This window comes from Primulina eburnea, chromosome 8 (genome assembly GCF_022965805.1).
Source record: "Primulina eburnea isolate SZY01 chromosome 8, ASM2296580v1, whole genome shotgun sequence".
Taxonomy (NCBI): Eukaryota; Viridiplantae; Streptophyta; class Magnoliopsida; order Lamiales; family Gesneriaceae; genus Primulina; species Primulina eburnea.
Genome location: NC_133108.1, coordinates 42,413,049 through 42,437,239, shown reverse-complemented (window position 1 = coordinate 42,437,239; position 24,191 = coordinate 42,413,049). Strand labels below are relative to the sequence as shown.

General features: G+C 39.3%; 3 protein-coding genes across 3 annotated transcripts; 2 read left to right on the top strand and 1 right to left on the bottom strand.

Moving 5' to 3' along the window:
* Nucleotides 1-16,137: 16,137 nt before the first annotated feature.
* LOC140839298 (two-component response regulator ARR11-like) lies at nucleotides 16,138-18,836 on the top strand. The gene is made up of 4 exons (XM_073205936.1): nucleotides 16,138-16,228; nucleotides 17,613-17,762; nucleotides 17,925-18,332; nucleotides 18,832-18,836. Exons 1-4 carry the CDS (start codon nucleotides 16,138-16,140, stop codon nucleotides 18,834-18,836), a joined length of 654 nt encoding a protein of 217 aa, XP_073062037.1.
* Nucleotide 18,837: 1 nt separating this feature from the next.
* On the top strand, nucleotides 18,838-20,166 carry LOC140838119 (uncharacterized). The gene is made up of 3 exons (XM_073204200.1): nucleotides 18,838-18,947; nucleotides 19,157-19,675; nucleotides 19,945-20,166. The coding sequence occupies exons 1-3, from the start codon at nucleotides 18,900-18,902 to the stop codon at nucleotides 20,014-20,016; spliced, it is 639 nt and encodes a 212-aa protein (XP_073060301.1). The 5' UTR covers nucleotides 18,838-18,899; the 3' UTR covers nucleotides 20,017-20,166.
* Nucleotides 20,167-20,980: 814 nt separating this feature from the next.
* On the bottom strand, nucleotides 20,981-22,168 carry LOC140839953 (large ribosomal subunit protein eL21z/eL21y-like). Its single transcript, XM_073206973.1, has 2 exons — nucleotides 21,853-22,168; nucleotides 20,981-21,388 (listed from the first exon to the last, which is right to left on the bottom strand). The coding sequence occupies exons 1-2, from the start codon at nucleotides 22,087-22,089 to the stop codon at nucleotides 21,131-21,133; spliced, it is 495 nt and encodes a 164-aa protein (XP_073063074.1). The 5' UTR covers nucleotides 22,090-22,168; the 3' UTR covers nucleotides 20,981-21,130.
* Nucleotides 22,169-24,191: the final 2,023 nt, after the last annotated feature.

Here is a 24,191-nt window from a genome sequence, read left to right as displayed (position 1 = left end):
TATGTTTGATAGAACACTGAACCCTGCTGAATTAATTTCAAACGACTTAATTTGGTGAGAAGTTAAAATCAATTAACGTGATATAATTTAAATTTAATGGAATTTAAAGGTATCCAAATAAAGTATAAGGCTAAAATTCATAGTTTGCAACATGTCAAGAGAGAAATGGCAACCACACTTCATTTTACTGGTCAAAAATTATATTTCTCTTTAATCACTTTTCCGAGTGAGCTTATCACATATGATTTACTTGAATAATGTGTATGGATCCGATTTGCTCTTATTTTGCCTAGTTTTCATAGTTAACTCAATTGATAAGTAAAAAAACCGAAAGCAAAATAAAAGACACAATCAATTTTAATGTGATTCGGTACAACCAACCTATATTCACGGGACTATGCCCGTATATCAAGCAAATCAATTAAATCTCATATGTTACACTCATATAAGGACTTATTCAAATAAAAGATTTTATCTTTTTAACTTATGTCTATATGACGAACATATTTAATAGACTTCATCTGATGAGATAACTCGTCTTCAATATCCACAAACTCGTACTCTTTTCGATAATACGAGGAATGTTATCTTTCGAGAACGTCACTTTAGTCTCACAAGGAATGAATCATCAATCAGTAAACATTTGTGTACCATCGACCATAGAAAAGCTCTCGAAACAAAATGATAAAATGACGATGTTCGAATCTTGTCGCTCACAACAACTCACACTCTCTCATAATAATATAACTCTTTTATATTGAAGACCTCATCATCTCTACAATAGAAATTATTTTTTTCAAATCTTGCATCATATCTTTTCAAGATAATGTTATCAAATATATTTATCATATCTTTAAAACATATTCAAACAAATATTTTCTTCATTATCTTTCTATATTCAAAAATCTTCAAATCAATAATTTTAATTTTCTTGAAAAATAATATTAAAAAATAAGGCAACCAAAAATAACATATAACATGTTTTGCTGGATTTTTCGTTAGTCTAGAGTTTACTCAGTGCACACCGAAGAGTAGCACCCGTGAGTTCCCAAGAAAAAAAAGGACAAAAAAATCATAATTTTTACAACATGTTAGATGTTTCACATAAACTAGATTAAGTTATTAGGAGTTGTAAATATAGAGTTGGACAATCCCCCTCGAACTAGTTTATAAGGTGAAGTTATATTCATTCACAATCTTAACATAGTGTCAGAGCTGATATTCACTTTTATGTGTTCGACTATCTTATAAGCCACTCTCTAATGTTTTGTAAATTTACGCTCCTCTATTCCTATGTCATAGATGTGTTAGATGTAAGGATGGCAATGGGCCGGGGCGGGGGCGGGTTTGCCATTCCCATCCCCATCCCCGAATGCCATCCCCACCCCCATCCCCGCCCCCATCCCCGTTTTTTCGGGTTCGGGGAATCCCCAAACCCGAAACTTCGGGGATCAACTTACCATCCCCGTCCCCATCCCCATTTCAAAAATATTAATATGGCAAGACGATGACGGATTCGGATATTTTCTCAAACCAAAACTTATTATTATATATTATTATTAGATATAATTTTAATATTAATATTATTATCAATATCAACAATAATAATATTATTAATATTTTAAAAATTATATTATTAATACTAATAATACTATTATTTTATTATTGATAATATATTTTCGGGGCGGGTTCGGGGATTTCGGGGATGGGGATAGTAATCTCATACCCGCCCCGAACTACATCGGGGATTTAAAAAAATCCCCGAACCCGAACCCAAACCCGAAAAAATCGGGGATCCCCATCCCCGTTTCGGGTTTTCCCCGCGGGGCCCCAAACCCGCGGGGGAAATTGCCATCCCTAGTTAGATGTGTCAAATTGATTGAATTAAGTTCTTAAAAATTGTATATATACACTCGAACGGTTCTTTCCAACTATGAGTTGCACAAGTCACAATCTTTAACACGATGATAACGCAACCTATTGGCAAAAGGGTCATGCCTGAACACCCCGAATCATCGCCTCGCAACTAGCTAGGGTACTCAGTCTCATTGTCTGAGCTTCCTACCTATGTAAGGGGGAGATGATTGTATTTTGAATTAACTAATTAGATTAAAATGGAGTTTTATCCCTCTAGCCATTGTGTCATAGAAATTGGTATTAATGATCGAGCAATGTAAATCCTGTATCTATTGAGTGTGAACAGAGAGGGAAAAATTTAACTTCTATTTCTCACACTTGAATGTTGAATCAGAGTTTTGTACATATATATACATCCGCTATTGTACCAGTTAACCAACTAACTAACAGAAACAAAAAATCGTGAACTGATATGCCAACTAATAATTAACTGTCTAAGTAGTGAAAGCTAATAGTATCAGATACACGGGTTCCAATAAATAACCATGGATTCTTTTTCATTGCTGGCTTCATAAAATTCAGAAAACACACTAGTTTTCTTTAAAATTCTTTGTTCATATCTTTCATAAAAGGTGCTATCCAATAATGCCCGTCGAGCCAACCCTTGGCTTACGAGAGGTCGATTTCATGATGCGCTGCGCTCTCACCAGTAAACAACTTAAAAGATGTTGGCAGCGAGCTAGTGACGTTGAGGGGTCGAAGCAATATCAAAATTTTTTGGATAAGTAGATCAGGCCAGGATCAATCATGATTGGCTTTGCTCTCTGGTTCAGGAAACAATAGGTAACATTGTCGACGATCTTATGAAATCTAAGCGTCGAATCGAAACCATTTGATATAGAGTTTAACCTACGTACAGTTTCCACCCATAATTCTCTGTGCGCTAAATAAAATTGAGATTTTGAGACAGATTCGAGAATACAAAGAGCAGCTCTGCGCAGGAAAACACAAGCTTATTCTATCGTGCAATAATTGTTAAAACTTCTTAAAACCATACAAATCCAACTTGCAAAGGGAACTATATTCAGAATCAGCGCCATCAATTGCAACAAAATATTATAGGGGTGTCAAAATACGACACGATCCATCAATCCGACACAATCCAATACGAAAAAAATCAGGTTCGGATTGGGGTTTTTCGGGTTCGGGTTGGGTTCGGGTTGGTGTCATGTTAGGCGGGTTTCGGGTTGGGTCGGGTTGGGTCGCGGGTTGACCCACGAACTTTTTTTTTGAAAATATTACCTATATTTTTATATATTGTATGTTTGAACAAAATTTATTGTATATTTATGTGCTAAATTTTCATCATTTGATATTTATTTTGCATATTTTTATTTTTTTAACAATTTTTTATTTGATTTAGTAAATATACTTTTAATTTTCTACGATTAAACTTTCAAATTTAAATCGAAAATTGTAGTGACCCGTTCCAGAATCACCTACTAATCAAGAACTAAGCATGCAACTAACTTAATTAACAATAATCAGAGATAACAGCGGAAAAGTCAACAACAATACCGATTATACAACCCAATCGAAGTCTAGAATAACTCAAAATAAAATACCCAATACAACCATATCGAATCAAAACAATACCGATAACTAAACCAACCAGCTACTCAACGTCCTCCTCCTGCTCCTCCTGAGCTGTCCAACCTGAGGCCTGCCCCGTGGGAATGGGGTGTCCAAGAATAAACAAAACCGAGGACGTGAGCGATAAGAACGCCCAGTACAAAAGTATGAGTATACAAACCTATATGAAATGCACATGCTATGATATGATACCAGGGTAGTCAAGAAACAGGAATCACAAAAGGATCTCAACAATGCTCAGTCTAGAGGCGCCAAGTGGATAGTGCCGCGCGGTACACCTCTGGGTCACTGCATCCACTACAAGACAGACGTGGACCTAAAATGTCCCGGACCACCGAAGCCCTCCCGACCCGTCGGCCACTGTGTACTCTCGGTGTCCATGCGTCCACAAAACAGGGCTGAGCGGCCCCAAGATATAGCTTATCTCGAAAGAGATACAGCTCAACAGTAAAGGCTATCTCGAAGGAGGTACGTCTCAACATGAAATGCAACGTGCAGTAATAAACGTGACATAATAGCATGCATCATATGACATATATCAATGCACCACATAATCATGCAACACATATAAGAATGTATACTCAACCAGGATATCTCGGATAGTACTTTCGTACCTCTATCACAGCAAGCCTAGCCTTACGCAACACCGCTAATCAGGTCTAGCACAAGCCTACGCATCAAAAGCACCCAATGAACAATACTACCATGCTAGACTAGCAAAACCAGCACTCCCTAGTACTACCAAAGGTTTAGGGTTTACCTTCGTCCGTCGACAGCCCTTTGATGTCGATTGCCTCGTAACTCAAACGCCGCTACGCTACTACTCCTGGCAGCTCTTGGCTATCGCTCGACCAACAACTTAACCCTGGATTCAAGAAATGGCAATACCAAAATGAGGAATTCGAGCACTATTTATAGGCCATGTTCGGATCCTCCGAACAACACTTCGGAACGTCCGAACGCTACGTGTCCATTGGCTCTTGACAGCTCATGATCGGATCCTCCGATTATACACTTCGGACCGTCCGAACATGCACGTGTCCAGCTGCTCTTGACACCTCATGATCGGATCCACCGAACTCACTTCGGACCTTCCGAACTCTTCGGTGCTTCCGAACCATCTTCGGTCCGTCCGATCATGACTCGGTCAAAATTACACATTAAACCTTCTTAATCACCATTAATCCGTTAATTATCCAATTTGGAATTCGGGCTACTACAAAAATTTTGTTATTATGTGTTTAAATTAAAATATTATTATTATTTTTTTTTTGAATTTTTTTCATTAATTTTTTTAAAAAATTTAAAAAAAATTAATAAAATTCGGGTTAGGCGGGTTAGACGGGTTGAATTGGGTTATACGGGTTCGTGTTCGGATTAGGGGTTTTCGGGTTGCTTCGGATTTGTAGTGACCCGTTCCAGAATCACCTACTAATGAAGAACTAAGCATGCAATTAACTTAATTAATAACAATCAGAGATAATAGCGGAAAAGGTCAACAAATGATAGTTATACAACCCCATCGAAAAATCCATAACAACTCAGAATGAAAAGAAAGTATACGGTACAACCATATCGAATCAAAGAGTACTGAAACCTAAACCAACCAGCTACTCACTGTCCTCCTCCTGCTCTTCCTGAGCCATCCAACCTGAGGCCTGCCCCGTGGGAATGGGGTGTCCAAGATAAACAAAACCGAGGACGTGAGCGATAAGAACGCCCAGTACAAAAGCATGAGTATACAAGCCTATATGAAATGCACATGCTATGATATGATACCAGGGTAGTCAAGAAACAGGAGTAACAAAGGATCTCAAAATGCTCAGTCTAGAGGCGCCAAGTGGATAGTGCCGCGCGGTACTCCTCTGGGTCACTGCATCCACTACAAGAACAGACGTGGACCTAAAATGTCCCGGATCACCGAAGCCCTCCCGACCCGTCGGCCACTGTGTACTCTCGGTGTCCATGCGTCCACAAGACAAGATAGGGCTGAGCGGCCCCACAAGATATAGCTTATCTCGAAAGAGATACAGCTCAACAGTAAAGGCTATCTCGAAAGAGATACGGCTCAACATGAAATGCAACATGCAACATAAAACGTGACATAATAGCATGCATCATATGACATATATCAATGCACCACATAATCATGCAACACATATAAGGATGTATACTCGCCCAGGATATCTCGGATAGTACTTTCGTACCTCTATCACAGCAAGCCTAGCCTTACGCAACACCGCTAATCAGGTCTAGAACAAGCCTACGCATCAAAAGCATACCCAATGAACAATACTACCATGCTCAACTAGCAAAACCAGTACTACCAAAGGTTTAGGGTTTACCTTCGTCCGTCGACAGCCCTTTGATGTCGATTGCCTCGTAACTCAGGCGTCGGTACACTACCAATCCTGGCAGCTCTTGGCTATCGCTCGACCGACAACTAACCCTAGAAACCTTCCAAACCTCTCAAATATGAGACACAACTCAAGAATTTGTAATGCAAAATGAGGAAATCCGAGCACTATTTATAGGCTATGTTCGGATCCACCGAACCCACTTCGGAACGTCCGAACTCCTACGTGTCCATCAGCTCTTGACACCTCATGATCGGATCCACCGAACCTACACTTCGGATCATCCGAACTTGCATGTAAACTGACGTGTCGATCAACTCTTGACACCTCATGATCGGATCCACCGAACCTACACTTCGGATCATCCGAACTCTTCGGAGCTACCGAACCATCTTCGGTCCGTCCGATCATGACCACGGTCAAAATTACACATTAAACCTTCTTAATCACCATTAATCCGTTAATTACCCAATTTGAAATTCGGGCTACTACATTCTCCCCCCCTTAAAAGATTTCGTCCTCGAAATCAGGCTTAGAGAATGAACAAAACGAAATAACAACATCGTTATTACATCTCAATTGTTGTTGAACACAACTGATCTAGAAAATCCCGAAAGACTCGATTCATCAGATCCATGAACACTGCTGGCGCATTCGTCAATCCAAATGGCATAACTAGAAACTCGTAATGCCCATATCGAGTACGAAATGCAGTCTTGGAAATATCATCATCCCTAACTCTCATCTGATGATAACCCGATCGCAAGTCAATCTTGGAGTAAACAGAGGTACCCTGAAGCTGATCGAACGAATCATCGATACGAGGTAATGGATACTTGTTTTTGATCGTCACACGATTCAGCTGGCGATAATCAATACACAATCGCATCGATCCATCCTTTTTCTTCTTGACAAACAAGACTGGAGCTCCCCAAGGTGAAACACTCGGGCGAATATAACCTTTATCAAGAAGGTCCTGCAATTGCTGCTTCAATTCTCTCATCTCTGACGGAGCAAGACGATAGGGGGCACGAGAAATCAGTGCAGTCCCTGGCATTAACTCAATGCCAAATTCCACCTCTCTAACCGGAGGAAAACCAGGAATCTCATCTGGGAAAACATCAGGAACTTCACAAACCACTGGAATATCATCTATACCAACACTACCTGTGGAAGAATCAATCGCATAGATGAGGTAGCCTTCCCCGCCCGCCTCTAAAGCACGACAGGCTTTCAGAGCAGATACCACTGGCATCGGAGGTCGCGCTCCCTCACCATAGAAAAACCAACTAGAGCTCTCAGTCGTACGAAACTGAACAAGCTTCTGGTAACAATCCACGGTAGCTCGGTAGGTAGTCAATAGGTCTATACCTAGAATACAATCAAAATCTTCCATCTCCAAGATCATAAGATTCGCAATCAATTCGTTACCCTCAAAATCTAAGGGACAACCCATCACTAGACGCTTTGCTAACACCGAATGACCCATCGGGGTAGAAACGGAAAGAATGACGTCTAGAGAAACATACGGTAACTTATGACGCTTAACAAATCGTGCAGAAATGAATGTGATGCTCCGCTATCAATAAGAACAAAAGCAGGAATACCGCATAAACGAAAAGTACCTGCTATGACTCTCTCTGTCTCATCTGCAGCCTGATCCTGGTTCAGCGCAAAAACCTGACCTTGGGCACGAGGTCGAAGATTTGAACTACCCACTGCCTGACCCTGCCTCCTCTGCTCAAGTCGTCTGAGATCCGGAACCAGATCCTGCTCCACCTCGCAACTGAGGGCAATTCTTCTTGAGATGACCCATCTCTCCGCACTGAAAACAAGCTCCCGCGGCAGATCGGCATTGCTCCGATGGATGGTTCTTCCCACAATGCACACAAGAAACCTTCTTCTTACCAAAGCGGAAAACACCGCTAGACCGTGATCCAGATCCAGAAGAAGAAGAACCAGATTTCTTGAACGACTGAGATCGAGGGCTCAAAGTACTCGGAGGTCTAGAAGAAAGAATAGCCCTACCACGCTGGAGACTGATCTCTGCCTGGCGACACCGGTTCACTAATCCATCATACGAAGTAGGATTATCACAGACAGTGACTCGATCAAAAATCTCCTGGTTAAGACCCTGGAGGAAATGGTCATACTTGGCCTCAGAACTGCCACTGATATGAGGGGCAAAGGGTAACAACTCGAAGAACTTCTGCTGATATTCATCAACAGACATACTCCCCTGCTTAAGATTCAGGAGCTCAATCGTCTTTGCCTGGCGAAGGGCTGGAGGAAAATACATGTAGTGACCCGTTCCAGAATCACCTACTAATCAAAAACTAAGCATGCAATTAACCTAATTAACAATAATCAGAGATAACAGCGGAAAAAGTCAACAAAAATACCGATTAACTAAACCAACCAGCTACTCAACGTCCTCCTCCTGCTCCTCCTGAGCTGTCCAACCTGAGGCCTGCCCCGTGGGAATGGGGTGTCCAAGAATAAACAAAACCGAGGACGTGAGCGATAAGAACGCCCAGTACAAAAGTATGAGTATACAGACCTATATGAAATGCACATGCTATGATCATGATACCGGGGTAGTCAAGAAACAGGAGTCACAAAAGGATCTCAACAATGCTCAGTCTAGAGGCGCCAAGTGGATAGTGCCGCGCGGTCCAACCTCTGGGTCACTGCATCCACTACAAGACAGACGTGGACCTAAAATGTCCCGGACCACCGAAGCCCTCCCGACCCGTCGGCCACTGTGTACTCTCGGTGTCCATGCGTCCACAAGACAGGGCTGAGCGGCCCCAAGATATAGCTTATCTCGAAAGAGATACAGCTCAACAGTAAAGGCTATCTCGAAGAAGATACGGCTCAACATGAAATGCAACGTGCAGTAATAACCGTGACATAATAGCATGCGTCATATGACATATAACAATGCAGCAAATACTCATGCAACACATATATGAATGTATACTCAACCAGGATATCTCGGATAGTACTTTCGTACCTCTATCACAGCAAGCCTAGCCTTACGCAACACCGCTAATCAGGTCTAGCACAAGCCTACGCATCAAAAAAACATACTCAATCAATACTACCATGCTCGACTAGCAAAACCAGTACTCCCTAGTACTACCAAAGGTTTAGGGTTTACCTTCGTCCGTCGACAGCCCTTTGATGTCGATTGCCTTGAAACTCAGGCGCCGCTACGCTACCACTCCTGGCAGCTCCTGGCTATCGCTCGACCAACAACTTAACCCTAGAACCTTCCAAATCTCTCACTAAAGACTCAATCTCAAGAAATGGCAATACCAAAATGAGGAATTCGAGCACTATTTATAGGCCATGTTCGGATCCTCCGAACAACACTTCGGAACGTCCGAACGCTACGTGTCCATTGGCTCTTGACAGCTCATGATCGGATCCTCCGATCATACACTTCGGACCGTCCGAACATGCACGTGTCCAGCTGCTCTTGACACCTCATGATCGGATCCACCGAACCTACACTTCGGAACGTCCGAACTCCCACGTGTCGATCAACTCTTGACACCTAATGATCGGATCCACCGAACTCACTTCGGACCTTCCGAACCCTTCGGTGCTTCCGAACCATCTTCGGTCCGTCCGATCATGACTCGGTCAAAATTACACCTTAAACCTTCTTAATCACCATTACTCCGTTAATTACCCAATTTGGAATTCGGGCTACTACATTCTCCCCCCCTTAAAACGATTTCGTGCTCGAAATCTAGGCAAGAGAATAAAACACCATTGTAATACACTGCAAATATTCTTCATTACAACTGTATAACAATTACATCCCAGGCTGATCCTGGTTCAGCGCAAAAACCTGACCTTGGGCACGAGGTCGAAGATTCGAACTACCCACTGCCTGACCCTGTCTCCTCTGCTGAACAGTCGTCTGGGATCCAGAACCAGATCCTGCTCCACCTCGCAGCTGAGGACAATTCTTCTTGAGATGACCCATCTCTCCGCACTGAAAACAAGCTCCTGCTGCTAATCGGCATTGCTCCGATGGATGGTTCTTCCCACAATGCGCACAAGAATCCTTCTTCTCACCAAAGCGAACAACACCGCTAGACCTTGATCCAGATCCAGAAGAAGAAGAACCAGATTTCTTGAAAGACTGAGGTCGAGGGCTCAAAACACTCGGAGGTCTAGAAGAAAGAATAGCCCTACCACGCTGGAGACTGATCTCTGCTTGACGACACCGGTTCACCAACCCATCGTACGAAGTAGGATTATCACAGACAGTGACTCGATCAAAGATCTCCTGGTTAAGGCCCTGAAGGAAATGATCGTACTTGGCTTCAGAACTGCCACTGATATGAGGCGCAAAGGGTAACAACTCGAAGAATTTCTGCTGATACTCATCAACAGACATACTCCCCTGTTTAAGGTTCAGGAGCTCAATCGTCTTGGCCTGGCGAAGGGCTGGAGGAAAGTACAGCTGCATGAACGCTGCACGGAAATCGACCCAAGTCGCTCTACCCTGCGACTGAACTATCGGCGCAGAAGTTGATCGCCACCACCTGCGAGCACGGCCCTCGAGAAGAAAACTAAGGGTCTCCATCTTCTGCTCATCGGTGCACTGGAATGCGCGGAAACAACTCTCCATGCGCTCTAACCAATCCTCCGCATCATCGGGAGTCTCACCGCCAACTAAAGGCTTAGGCCCCATCTGCATGAAACGATGCATATCGAAACGCCTAGGACCATCCCGACGATGACGATGCTCACGATGACGTCTATGATCGTCCTGGTCACCCCATCGACCTACACTCCCCTGACTACTCCCGTCACCAAAGTGGTCAGCCATCGCTACAACATAGAATGGGGAAACTAGTAAATTGGTCAACGGAAATCCCAAAACAGAAATCTATATCCCAAAATCGTATGCATGCTCTGATACCATAAATGTAGTGACCCGTTCCAGAATCACCTACTAATCAAAAACTAAGCATGCAATTAACCTAATTAACAATAATCAGAGATAACAGCGGAAAAAGTCAACAAAAATACCGATTAACTAAACCAACCAGCTACTCAACGTCCTCCTCCTGCTCCTCCTGAGCTGTCCAACCTGAGGCCTGCCCCGTGGGAATGGGGTGTCCAAGAATAAACAAAACCGAGGACGTGAGCGATAAGAACGCCCAGTACAAAAGTATGAGTATACAGACCTATATGAAATGCACATGCTATGATCATGATACCGGGGTAGTCAAGAAACAGGAGTCACAAAAGGATCTCAACAATGCTCAGTCTAGAGGTGCCAAGTGGATAGTGCCGCGCGGTCCAACCTCTGGGTCACTGCATCCACTACAAGACAGACGTGGACCTAAAATGTCCCGGACCACCGAAGCCCTCCCGACCCGTCGGCCACTGTGTACTCTCGGTGTCCATGCGTCCACAAGACAGGGCTGAGCGGCCCCAAGATATAGCTTATCTCGAAAGAGATACAGCTCAACAGTAAAGGCTATCTCGAAGAAGATACGGCTCAACATGAAATGCAACGTGCAGTAATAACCGTGACATAATAGCATGCGTCATATGACATATAACAATGCAGCAAATACTCATGCAACACATATATGAATGTATACTCAACCAGGATATCTCGGATAGTACTTTCGTACCTCTATCACAGCAAGCCTAGCCTTACGCAACACCGCTAATCAGGTCTAGCACAAGCCTACGCATCAAAAAAACATACTCAATCAATACTACCATGCTCGACTAGCAAAACCAGTACTCCCTAGTACTACCAAAGGTTTAGGGTTTACCTTCGTCCGTCGACAGCCCTTTGATGTCGATTGCCTTGAAACTCAGGCGCCGCTACGCTACCACTCCTGGCAGCTCTTGGCTATCGCTCGACCAACAACTTAACCCTAGAACCTTCCAAATCTCTCACTAAAGACTCAATCTCAAGAAATGGCAATACCAAAATGAGGAATTCGAGCACTATTTATAGGCCATGTTCGGATCCTCCGAACAACACTTCGGAACGTCCGAACGCTACGTGTCCATTGGCTCTTGACAGCTCATGATCGGATCCTCCGATCATACACTTCGGACCGTCCGAACATGCACGTGTCCAGCTGCTCTTGACACCTCATGATCGGATCCACCGAACCTACACTTCGGAACGTCCGAACTCCCACGTGTCGATCAACTCTTGACACCTAATGATCGGATCCACCGAACTCACTTCGGACCTTCCGAACCCTTCGGTGCTTCCGAACCATCTTCGGTCCGTCCGATCATGACTCGGTCAAAATTACACCTTAAACCTTCTTAATCACCATTACTCCGTTAATTACCCAATTTGGAATTCGGGCTACTACAATACAGCTGCATGAAAGCTGCACGGAAATCGGCCCAAGACACCCTACCCTGGGACTGGACTATCGGCGCAGAAGTCGATCGCCACCACTTGCGCGCACGGCCCTCGAGAAGAAAACTAAGGGTCTCCATCCTCTGCTCCTCGGTGCACTGGAATGCACGGAAACAACTCTCTATGCGCTCTAACCAATCCTCAGCATCATCGGGAGTCTCACCGCCGACTAAAGGCTTAGGCCCCATCTGAATGAAACGGTGCAAATCAAAACGCCTAGGACCATCCCGACGATGACGATGTTCACGATGACGCCTACGATCGTCCTGGTCACCCCAACGACCTACACTTCCCTGACTACTCTCATCACCAAAGTGGTCAGCCATCGCTACAAGATAGAATAGGGAAAATGGTAAAATGGTCCACGAAAATCCCAAAACAGAATCTATATCCCAAAATCGTAAGCATGCTCTGATACCATAAATGTAGTGACCCGTTCCAGAATCACCTACTAATGAAGAACTAAGCATGCAATTAACTTAATTAATAACAATCAGAGATAATAGCGGAAAAGGTCAACAAATGATAGTTATACAACCCCATCGAAAAATCCATAACAACTCAGAATGAAAAGAAAGTATACGGTACAACCATATCGAATCAAAGAGTACTGAAACCTAAACCAACCAGCTACTCACTGTCCTCCTCCTGCTCTTCCTGAGCCATCCAACCTGAGGCCTGCCCCGTGGGAATGGGGTGTCCAAGATAAACAAAACCGAGGACGTGAGCGATAAGAACGCCCAGTACAAAAGCATGAGTATACAAGCCTATATGAAATGCACATGCTATGATATGATACCAGGGTAGTCAAGAAACAGGAGTAACAAAGGATCTCAAAATGCTCAGTCTAGAGGCGCCAAGTGGATAGTGCCGCGCGGTACTCCTCTGGGTCACTGCATCCACTACAAGAACAGACGTGGACCTAAAATGTCCCGGATCACCGAAGCCCTCCCGACCCGTCGGCCACTGTGTACTCTCGGTGTCCATGCGTCCACAAGACAAGATAGGGCTGAGCGGCCCCACAAGATATAGCTTATCTCGAAAGAGATACAGCTCAACAGTAAAGGCTATCTCGAAGGAGATACGGCTCAACATGAAATGCAACATGCAACATAAAACGTGACATAATAGCATGCATCATATGACATATATCAATGCACCACATAATCATGCAACACATATAAGGATGTATACTCGCCCAAGATATCTCGGATAGTACTTTCGTACCTCTATCACAGCAAGCCTAGCCTTACGCAACACCGCTAATCAGGTCTAGAACAAGCCTACGCATCAAAAGCATACCCAATGAACAATACTACCATGCTCAACTAGCAAAACCAGTACTACCAAAGGTTTAGGGTTTACCTTCGTCCGTCGACAGCCCTTTGATGTCGATTGCCTCGTAACTCAGGCGTCGCTACACTACCAATCCTGGCAGCTCTTGGCTATCGCTCGACCGACAACTAACCCTAGAAACCTTCCAAACCTCTCAAATATGAGACACAACTCAAGAATTTGTAATGCAAAATGAGGAAATCCGAGCACTATTTATAGGCTATGTTCGGATCCACCGAACCCACTTCGGAACGTCCGAACTCCTACGTGTCCATCAGCTCTTGACACCTCATGATCGGATCCACCGAACCTACACTTCGGATCATCCGAACTTGCATGTAAACTGACGTGTCGATCAACTCTTGACACCTCATGATCGGATCCACCGAACCTACACTTCGGATCATCCGAACTCTTCGGAGCTACCGAACCATCTTCGGTCCGTCCGATCATGACCACGGTCAAAATTACACATTAAACCTTCTTAATCACCATTAATCCGTTAATTACCCAATTTGAAATTCGGGCTACTACAGGATTCGAGTTGGGTTCGGGTTGAAAAAAAAGTAAAAAAAAATTCACGGGTTGACCCGAAACCCGACCCAACCCACCCGATTGACACCCCTGCCAAAAAAGTCATCATCGTAACCATTTAGAAAATCCTACTATAGATTCTACATACATCTGAAAAACATCTGTTCATTTTTTCAGCATGCTTATATGAGAACTTGTTGTACCGGAAACCGAACAAAATTTTACCAAATATTACTATAATAAACTTCATTCCAAACGCATTCACGTTACAATTGATGACATTCCACTGAAAAAACCCACACATGAAGGTAAGATGCCTGATGCGGTTCAAGATGTCTCTTTTGGCATGTTGGAATCACTCAAAACCAAACCGGAAAAGTGAAATTAGCGGATTTTGGTGTTGAATTTGGACAAAAAAAAAGGCTACTTTGACACTAAACAAGCCAACGAACAAGACTCATACCTATGCCATGAGCTCGACGAGATTTTGGGCAAAATTTATAAATATATTTATATTTAACATACCATGTGAATTTATTAATATATGTTATAAAATATTACTAATAAATCCAAAAAAAATTATATAAAAATCAAGGAAATCTATATTAATATTTTGAAATGCGGAAAAACAAGCTTTGAGAAAAATTAATCGTTAAAACTTTACATTTTAAGATTTAACATAACAAATTTCCGAAATAGCAATAGGATTTGATATTAAAAAAATACACAATCCACTTTGTTATATATATATATATATATATATGATATAAATATATACATATTATATATTTTTAATATTTTTTTAATGATGTTTTATTCAATTAATATGCTGAGTTGTAAAATAAAAATATATAAAGTTCATCGGTTTATTTTAAAACACACCGTAGTACGCTTTCGTGTGACATAGAATCTTCCAACATCTGAGCCTGAACGCACATGCACGTAAAATTAAAGAGAGAGCAGATAATGAGTTAACTAAATCTACTGTAAAGCGAAAGTATTTTAGTATAGCATGCAACGAGAATAAAGATTGTGCATTGTTCGTATGTCAAAAAGCCCCTTTAAATAAACATTTTCTTGTACGTACAATCTAACCGTATTTGCATTCATTACTTCAACATAAAGCTTGCTTTGCTTTTTCTTGGAAATATAACATCGAGCAGAACTTGTATATTTTTAAGATAGATTTGACCGTATTTTTCAGAATTCAAAAAAAATGCATACAGAATTCTGAAGTGCAAAACCGATTTAAAACTTTGACATGGTAGCACAAGTAACTTTCTATATAAAAGGATTGATGAAATCTGATAATCTTTTTTCATAATGAGCAGTTATTACCCATCGCGTTGAATTACAAGTGGCAATTAGTGGTGGCCATCTCCCTCAAACGTAACTTCTTAAGGATATTGTATGTATTTTATAATGCGAATTGAGTATATATATATATATAGTTAAGGATGCTTTCGATATATGGATTAATTTGATTTAAACAAGAAGTTCAAACCTGTATTTTTAATGTACCTATTTTAGATGTATATTTTGAAATATATCGTAAACATAGATGAAAATGCTCAAGCTAGTCGATCGGGAGTTAATTCAAATTTGTTTGAACTAAATTTATCCAAACAACACACTCAAAGTACTGATGAAACAAAAATAAGATTTTAAATTTTTTTCCCATTCATTCCACAATTGGTCTTGTCCCCTACATTGTCATTTGGATACATGTGTGGCATTGAGTAAGCAATCTAATGACAAAAAGCACACTCACTTACTTTAATGCATAAAACGACGGTTACAAATATCTACCAACAAGATAGTCTTACCAGAGAGAAAAATAAGCACCCTAATTTGGTCTTTCTATCCATTATTTATACCCATTTTCTCATTTGAATCATCGCAAGAATCTTGTCTTCAAATTAGGGTTTTTAAGTACTAAGTCTAATATTCTCAATGGATTTGTTCAATGCAAACATGGTGATTGAGGTTCACGTGTTGTTGGTTGGGAATGATGTGGTTAGCCTTCTTGAGACTAGTAAATTGCTAGAGTTCAACTCATACAAAGGTAATTAATAATTAGAAATTCATGGCTTATTACATGGTTCTGGATTTTGATTTTCCATCATATGTTTAGTTGTTCGAATCTCTTTTGATATGTTAAGTCATTGGAACAAAAATGGGAAAATTTGAGATCTCCATGTCTCAAATCTAGCTATATTAGGTTTGAATGGTTAAATTTGATTCTTCAATTCCTAGCTTATTTGAATCTTTTTAATTGAAGAACACGTGGAGATTAATTCACTTTAAACACGTCGAAAAGTTTGTAATATATACATATATAGAGTGGTTTGGAATCAGACATCACGATGGTAACTTAAATATGAGCTTCCCGCGCTTTTTGTTGTCTTAAATTTTCATCATTTGATCTATTCTTTATTGCTTGATCGAATATTTCGACAAGCACAAGATAAATTTTGAATCGAAAAAATTGTTTTGATTATAAATTGGATAGCATGCTCTTATATTCCCGAGCATCAAGATGGTAAATTAAATCTCTATTTTCCGCGCTTTTTATTTACTTTAAACGGAATTTCAAATTAAAACACGTCAGAAATTTTGAGATCGAAAAACCTTTTGAAAACAAAAAAAGTTTTTGTTAAAGTATTGTCTTCTCTTAACCCAATACATACGTATACATGTATGTTACACACCAAAATGTTTTTATAATCATTACTTTTAATAAAGGTTCATCGGATGGGCGGACCAAAAGATGGGAGATAAAGAAAAAATATAAGAAGGATAAGGATTTTAAAGTAAAAAGAAGAATGGAGAAAAGAATAAAAAAAGAGGATGACCAAAAAAAAAAAGCTAAACAACAACAGTACAAATAGCAAAATCAAAATAGAGAGAAGAGATAGAGATAAAGATATATAATATATATATATATATAACAAAATTGTACAAATATAAAATAAGCTTTAATACTATTAAAATATTATTTTAACAAAGTTCACATACATATTAAAACGTTTTGACGTTTTATAAGTGAAAAATTAAAGTAATGTGTTTGAACAAAAAAATTGTAACAAGTTTGTGAAATTATTTGAAAAAATGTTCTTTCCAAGTCTAATTTTTTTAAAATAATTGATAAATATGTTTTGATGTAAAGGATCAAACTGATATTTGAAGCATGTCAAAGAATCCCAACATACAAAAACATAATTTCCCCTAATATTCTTACCAATCAAATATATATATATATATATATATATATATATATATATCTTAGATAATATAATATTAATTACTTCTTAATTTTTTTGTAAAAAGGTATATAAGATGACAGCTAATATCAAGTCACGGTCTCCTTTTCTTATTTCATGAATATTTAAGTTAATTGAATTTTGAAGAATTGATCTGAAATTTTCAATGTACATAAACGAATACAGTCACGGCAGTTAGTATGGCAGCCATTGCTTCGTCAATGTTGGCCAAAGAAAAGGTGAAGTACGACGTTGTGATGGTCGATGTTAGCCCATCCGATGTACAAGGATTTCAGCTTGCCCACGACGCAATCGAAATGGGTTACACTGTCATTCGTAAGTGTTAATATATTTATGTGTGTGTGTGTGTATGGGAGCATTGTGATCATATTGTGCACATAATGTGCACGTTTAAATAAATGTGTTTGTGATACTATTTTGCACGTGCTAAATAATTTTTGTTTAATCACGTTTTTTTTTATTTGTGATCAAATGTAGTGATGTCCGAAAACCCAAATATGGCGTTGATGAAGTGCTCCATAGAAGATGGAGCTTTCATGTTCATCCAAAAGCCAGCCACCATGGAAGTGCTGAAGTATCTTTGGCAACACGTGCTCCGGGAAAATGCCCGAAAAACCAAAGAAATTGCCAGATTCAGAGAAACGATAAGCACCACCCAGAGTTCAAACTTCATCTCGAACGGTGGAGGGAACATGATCCATCCCAATCGCATTGAAGCCAACATCAACGTGCAAGGACTCGGATCAAGAAACATGGTGTATCGAAATGGTTGGTTGGAGGACGGCACCGGTGGTGATAGGAGCAAGAAGCCGAAGAGTTGCACGGGATGGAATCAAGAACTTCACGAGAAGTTCGTCAAGGCGGTCGAGGAGCTCGGGGAAGGAAGTATGTTTTCTCATTTTATTGCACGACATTGGCACATGCACGCACGTTGTTTTTTTAATTTATCGTTCATCTCCATATACTAACATGCAATTCGAGAGAGATGGGTATTAGTGGGCGATTTCAGAGATTTTTTGATAAAATTTATGATGTCAGAAAATTAAGTATAGAGTTTTGATTTTGTTTATTTTAATGAGTACATGCTCATGCGCTGAGGGAAAATACCCGAAAAACCAACGAAAATGCTAAATTTAGCAACAGTTTTAGTAAAAACAGTTGTGCAAAATCAAATCTTTGCCACGGTTTTTTAGTAAACAGTTGTGCAAATTTTGCGACAGATTTTTTTAGCAACGGTCTTAAAAAACCGTCACTATCCTTTAGTTTCTCCTAGCAGCTTGTAGTGTGCCATCTCCACTGATTGCCCCGGGAACAATGGATCTGGCGGTCGAGATTATAGGATGCATCTTATCACGAACCGTTTTCTTCGGTTTAACTTTAATAGGCTAACATGGATTTGAACATGTATTTGATGTTTGAGTAGGATGTTTTCCCAGAGACATTCTTGAGCTAATGAATGTGCCAGGTTTGAAGAGAATGCAAGTTGCCAGCCATCTTCAGGTTTGGTTGCTTTCTAATTACTCCCATGCTTAAAGTATATTCAGTTTGTTTATTATTATAGTTTTTTAAAATATATATTTTCTTAAATAAATTATTAAGTTGAATGATTATTCGTTTTTATATTTCAATATTAATCATTAAGTTAATTACTTGTAAGACACACACATATTTGCTTAAACTTTGCTTCTCCTCCATTTAATTTGATGCAGAAGTGTCGTCGAGGTTGGAAACCTAACCATGAACGCAAACAAGATGGTTCAGTATCTTCGAAGAGCAACGATTCGAATGGCCGTTCGAGGCCGAAAAGATATGGATCATACCCTCGTATTCCCAAGGGTATGCAACCAAAATTCCTCGTCAGAACCATGGAAAGAGATGAGCAAGCTCCTCCCACAAAAGCCGTGGAAGATTCCATCGGTTCGCTTGAACCAGAAAACACGAGACAGAATATTGAAATATCTGATAATATTTCAAACCACATTGACAACATGAAATCACAGGACATTGAAAGATCTGATCATAATGTTTCGAACAACATAGTCAACGTGAATGAAATTTCCAGCAACAACATGATTGATGGAGAAATGGTGGTCGAGGCGAACCATGAGAGATGGACGACTCCCTTAGATGATTCCTTAGATTTCGGCTCCCTTGATAATTTTGATGGAGTACTGAATCAGATGGATGATAACTTTGAAGGGCTTGGTCTTGATCAGATTTTCTCCCAGGTTGGTATCAATTTCTACCTAGTCTATTAATTGTTGAATTAATATTAGAATTTAGTTCTAGAATATATATCTATAAATTTTTTTCTTACCCAAGTTTTTTTTGAGGTTTTCTTATAAGAAAGTGTCAGCTTTCTAGAATATTCCAACTAGAAATTATAAAGTAGGATAATATAAGAAGGGAACTGTAATAAACCCGTTTTTAGTTAAATCTAACCTATTAAATTTTAGCTTAGCTCCGACGTTTTGGCTAAAATATATTCTGCTGACAGACTTCTGCTGTGCCCGATGAAGATCCTGGAAGCTTTTGGCGTTCATTCCTTTCAAACTTCGAAAGTGACTAAAGATAAGAACAAGACTGTGACCATTGGACATGGAGAAATATTATATATATATACACACACACACACATATAGATGTGATGCAATAACAAGACATTTGGTTACATATAGAACAAAAGAGGAAGGAAGACCGAAGAGGGCAACACAAGCATCATCAACAACTCAGAATACAAAAACTTTTGCAAGTTTATTTCTAGCTTGTCAATTTCATTGTTTAAATTCCATATGTTTTTAGTTTTTTAATTAGTTCAAGTTTCAGTTTTCATTTTCTCTGTAAAATATGTTTAATCTACTGTAAAATATGTTTAATCTAGTTCATAATAGCAAAATTAGTTCTTTCCAAAATAATATATGTTTCGCACGCCCACATTTATTATTTTTCTGTCCAAACAATAATATATATACTGATATATACACACACAATTTCATCTTAGATACTGAAACACACGACTTCACTCTTTCTTAACAGAAATCTGTTCGACACATTCTATGTTTTGGAAGGATCTTAATTAAATGACTTCATGGGCTTCAAGGACGTTAACATCATGGATTGTTCTAAAAATAATCCACATAACAAAACCAGAAATTTTAAAATAATTCATGACATCCACAATCAAAAGCTTATAATCGACCTAATCATAATGTCATGCATCTATTCTTTTATGTTCGTTTTTCGTACACACGAGTTGAATAAATGATCCCGAAGATTCATGGAGGGCAAGGCCATCCTGAAATTTGAAGACGTGAAGATTCACGGAGGGTACGTAAGGCCATCCTCGAAATTTGAAGACGTGATTTAGAATCATGAAACATTTAAAAATGAAATTTGATTTTCCTCCACTGTTAGAGCTATCCCTTCGATGGTACGCCGACCTTAGTTAGCATAAAAAAGCTATGTATCACATGCGATTTTACGTAAATAAGCTATTTTCAAATAATTTGCCAAACAATTTTGAAGAGCATCAAATAGCCAAAACAAACATTCAATATTGGCAGCTCATTCAACAGAGCTTGTAATGTAGTAAAACACCATATATATGCTACTTGGCCATCTCATAACCAAAGAAAAAGTCTTGTGCAAACAAATTATCAAAATCAAAGCCCTGCTAACAAATCCTCAGTAACCACCCTTGAGATCATTCACCACATCATATGGGATAGGAGTGACTGTTTCGAGTGTAGCCCCTTCTACCATAAAACCAGGTTTTGGCCCTTCTGGCTGCCTTTTGGTGCTGATAATCTTACCTTGTGCTTTTGCCTCAGCCTTCAGTTGATCATTCTTCCTGATCCTCTGAAGGATTTCCTCATGGCACCGTGATGGCTGGACGTGTTCTACACGGACGTGAATTCTCTTCTTTATGATTCTGTTGCCAACCTTGATACAATAAAGATCACATTATGTATCAATTCAACCGCCGTTCAAAGGTTAAATGAATGAGTCAGAACACACAAATGAGCAAGTAGAAACATAAAAATAAACATCAACTAGGAAATTTCAATTTCAGTATCAGTAAAACTGACCCCCAAATAAATAAGCCCGTCTTAACTAATGTTTCTTTTGGCCCGAGTCGCAGATGCTTCTGAGAGGTTCACAACTGTCAAACCTCTACAAGAAGCATATTCCACACACCAAAACCGCACTAGAACACAGTTTACTTCAAATTTGATTCAAAACGCAAAATATGCACATTGATTAAATAAAGCAAAATCAAATAATCCAATTTAAAACGTAATTCAACTTACAAAAATTTAACTTTAAGCTTCCTCTTACCCTCCATTAAGGTACTGGATGGAACCTGCAGATAAATAAAGGTAAAACCCTACAGAAACTGTTGGCACCTGTTTGTTGACTTCGACTCCAATGGCGCGCTTGGTGACGTTCCAGACGCGACCAGTCCGTCCGTGGTAGAATTTGTGCGGCATGCCTTTGTGTATCGATCCATTAACCTTGACATCAACGTAATCCCCAGTTTTGTAGATCCGAAGATATGTTGACAGATGGGTCGGACCCTTCTTCCTGAACGGCCTCGCAAATAGATCCCGAGTGCGCGCCCTAAGACCGTGACCCGCGGGCATCTTTAGCTTTCGATGCTCTCTGGGTGAACAAAGCTAAAGCCAAGGTTAGGGTTCTGTGGAGGAAATAAAGCTGATGAAATACGATGGCAATTTGGGGGAATAGGGTTTCCGATGAAAATGGGCCTAACTTTTATGGGCCGATTACTCTTTTTTTTGGATTAAAAAAATTCGTGTGTTCGTATGTATTTACGGATATGGACAGATTTTAAAAAAATAGACAACTCATTTTAATGGCGATGAACACGGTGATAGAAATATCTACACATTATATAAAAGTTGGGGTGGGTATCATGTGAGACCGTCTCACGACTCTTAATATGTGAGACCGTCTCACGAATCTTAATATGTGAGACGGGTCGATTCTATCGATATTAACAATAAAAAATTATACTCTTAGCATAAAAAGTAATATTTTTTCATGGATGACCCAAATAAAGATCCGTCTCACAAAATACGACCCGTGAGACCGTCTCACATAAGTTTTTGCCTACAAGTTGACGTGTACTTGAGATTAAAAGTATGTCTCTTGTGAGATGGTCGTACGAATCTGTATCTGTGAGACGGATCAACCCTACCGATATTCACAATAAAAAGTAATACTATTAGCATAAAAAGTAATACTTTCTCATGGATAACCCAAATAAAAGATCTGTCTCACAAAATACGATCGGTGAGATCGTCTCACACAATTTTTTGTCTGAGAACTAATTATTTTTTATAAAAATAAATAATTCATTTAATTAAGTAATATTTTTCATATAATTTACTTTAAAATACAAAAATACACATATTATTTCTACAAATCACATATTTAATATAAATGCATTATATTTATTCAAATAATAATTAAAAACTATACTAAAATTTTTATGAATCAACTTGATCTATTAATGAATCATAATCATGATTCATTTACGTAATAGTTACTATTTTAACTTATTCATCATTCGCTAGTATATATACAAAGTAGGTGTATCCACTACGGCACATCAGATGTAGAGAAACATAGATATATAAAATGGAACCCCCGTTTCGGATTAGAATACCATTAGTTCCTAACTCCCAAAAATAAAAATGAGCACGGGAACCATAATCAAAACAGTAAATTAATCCTAAGTCTTAAGGTCTTGGGATATACATTAATACATACACGATTTAATTTATAAAATAACAAACTTAATTTTTCCAAATAAAATTTGACAATAATTTTATTTTTACAATAAAAAAATAAATATTCATATATTTTGAAATGCTTTTAATCTTCTCGATTTACTGTTGTTCTGAATTTCTCTCGTTGAAATAATGCATTATAAAACTTTCATAACATTTTTTGGTGCCTCATTTGTCCAATATTATCTCTAGATACAAGCAGCTATTGGTTCTTATTATTAGTCCCCAACTTAGACGAGTAGGTCTCTTGTGACACGGTCTCACGAATCTTAATCTGTTAGAAAAGTTAACCCTACCGATATTCACCATAAAAAGTAACACTCTTACCATAAAAAGTAATATTTTTTTCATGGATTATCCAAATAAGCTATATGTCTCATAAAATACGACTCGTGAGATCGTCTCACACAAGTTTTTGTCAATTTAGACATTGTAATGCCCACAATTCGGACATCATTGGATTTGGACTGCGCTAGCATAATCCTGATTAGTTCCATCAGTAGTTGCATAAAATATTACATGCATGCTGCCTGCTGGTAAAAATGAATGCACGTCCCTTGATTTTCTTTACAGTTTGGTGGATAAATTGTAACAAATTGATCTATTGTTACTATAAGATGAAAAATGCACTTTCCCACCAACATTTTAATTGTAGTTTTGTTTCACAGAAATATACGTGAGACTGCGCGTATATTCTGCACACGTGTTTTGAGTAAAAAAAATGGTTCTGGAAAACGGGAAGAAGTTAGGAGGAACAAGACTAAAAGTTTCGATTAAATTAGTAAATCTGAATCAGAGCAGCTAATAAGACCAGCAAACGTTGATACTAACAATATTAATCCTATTATTTACTCATACACAGATTGCATGATTTAACTTTTTCTTAAACACTGCATGCCAAAACTTATTATATATATGTGGGAAAATCCAAA

Coding starts and splice junctions, on each gene's coding strand:
- LOC140839298 (XM_073205936.1), top strand. CDS start 16,138: ATGGTGATTGAGGTTCACGTGTTGTTGGTTGGGAATGATGTGGTTAGC. Junction 16,229..17,612: donor AGAGTTCAACTCATACAAAG/GTAATTAATAAT, acceptor AAACGAATACAG/TCACGGCAGTTAGTATGGCA. Junction 17,763..17,924: donor AATGGGTTACACTGTCATTC/GTAAGTGTTAAT, acceptor GATCAAATGTAG/TGATGTCCGAAAACCCAAAT.
- LOC140839953 (XM_073206973.1), bottom strand. CDS start 22,089: ATGCCCGCGGGTCACGGTCTTAGGGCGCGCACTCGGGATCTATTTGCG. Junction 21,389..21,852: donor GAGTCGAAGTCAACAAACAG/GTGCCAACAGTT, acceptor TATTGTATCAAG/GTTGGCAACAGAATCATAAA.
- LOC140838119 (XM_073204200.1), top strand. CDS start 18,900: ATGAATGTGCCAGGTTTGAAGAGAATGCAAGTTGCCAGCCATCTTCAG. Junction 18,948..19,156: donor AAGTTGCCAGCCATCTTCAG/GTTTGGTTGCTT, acceptor AATTTGATGCAG/AAGTGTCGTCGAGGTTGGAA. Junction 19,676..19,944: donor TTGATCAGATTTTCTCCCAG/GTTGGTATCAAT, acceptor TTCTGCTGACAG/ACTTCTGCTGTGCCCGATGA.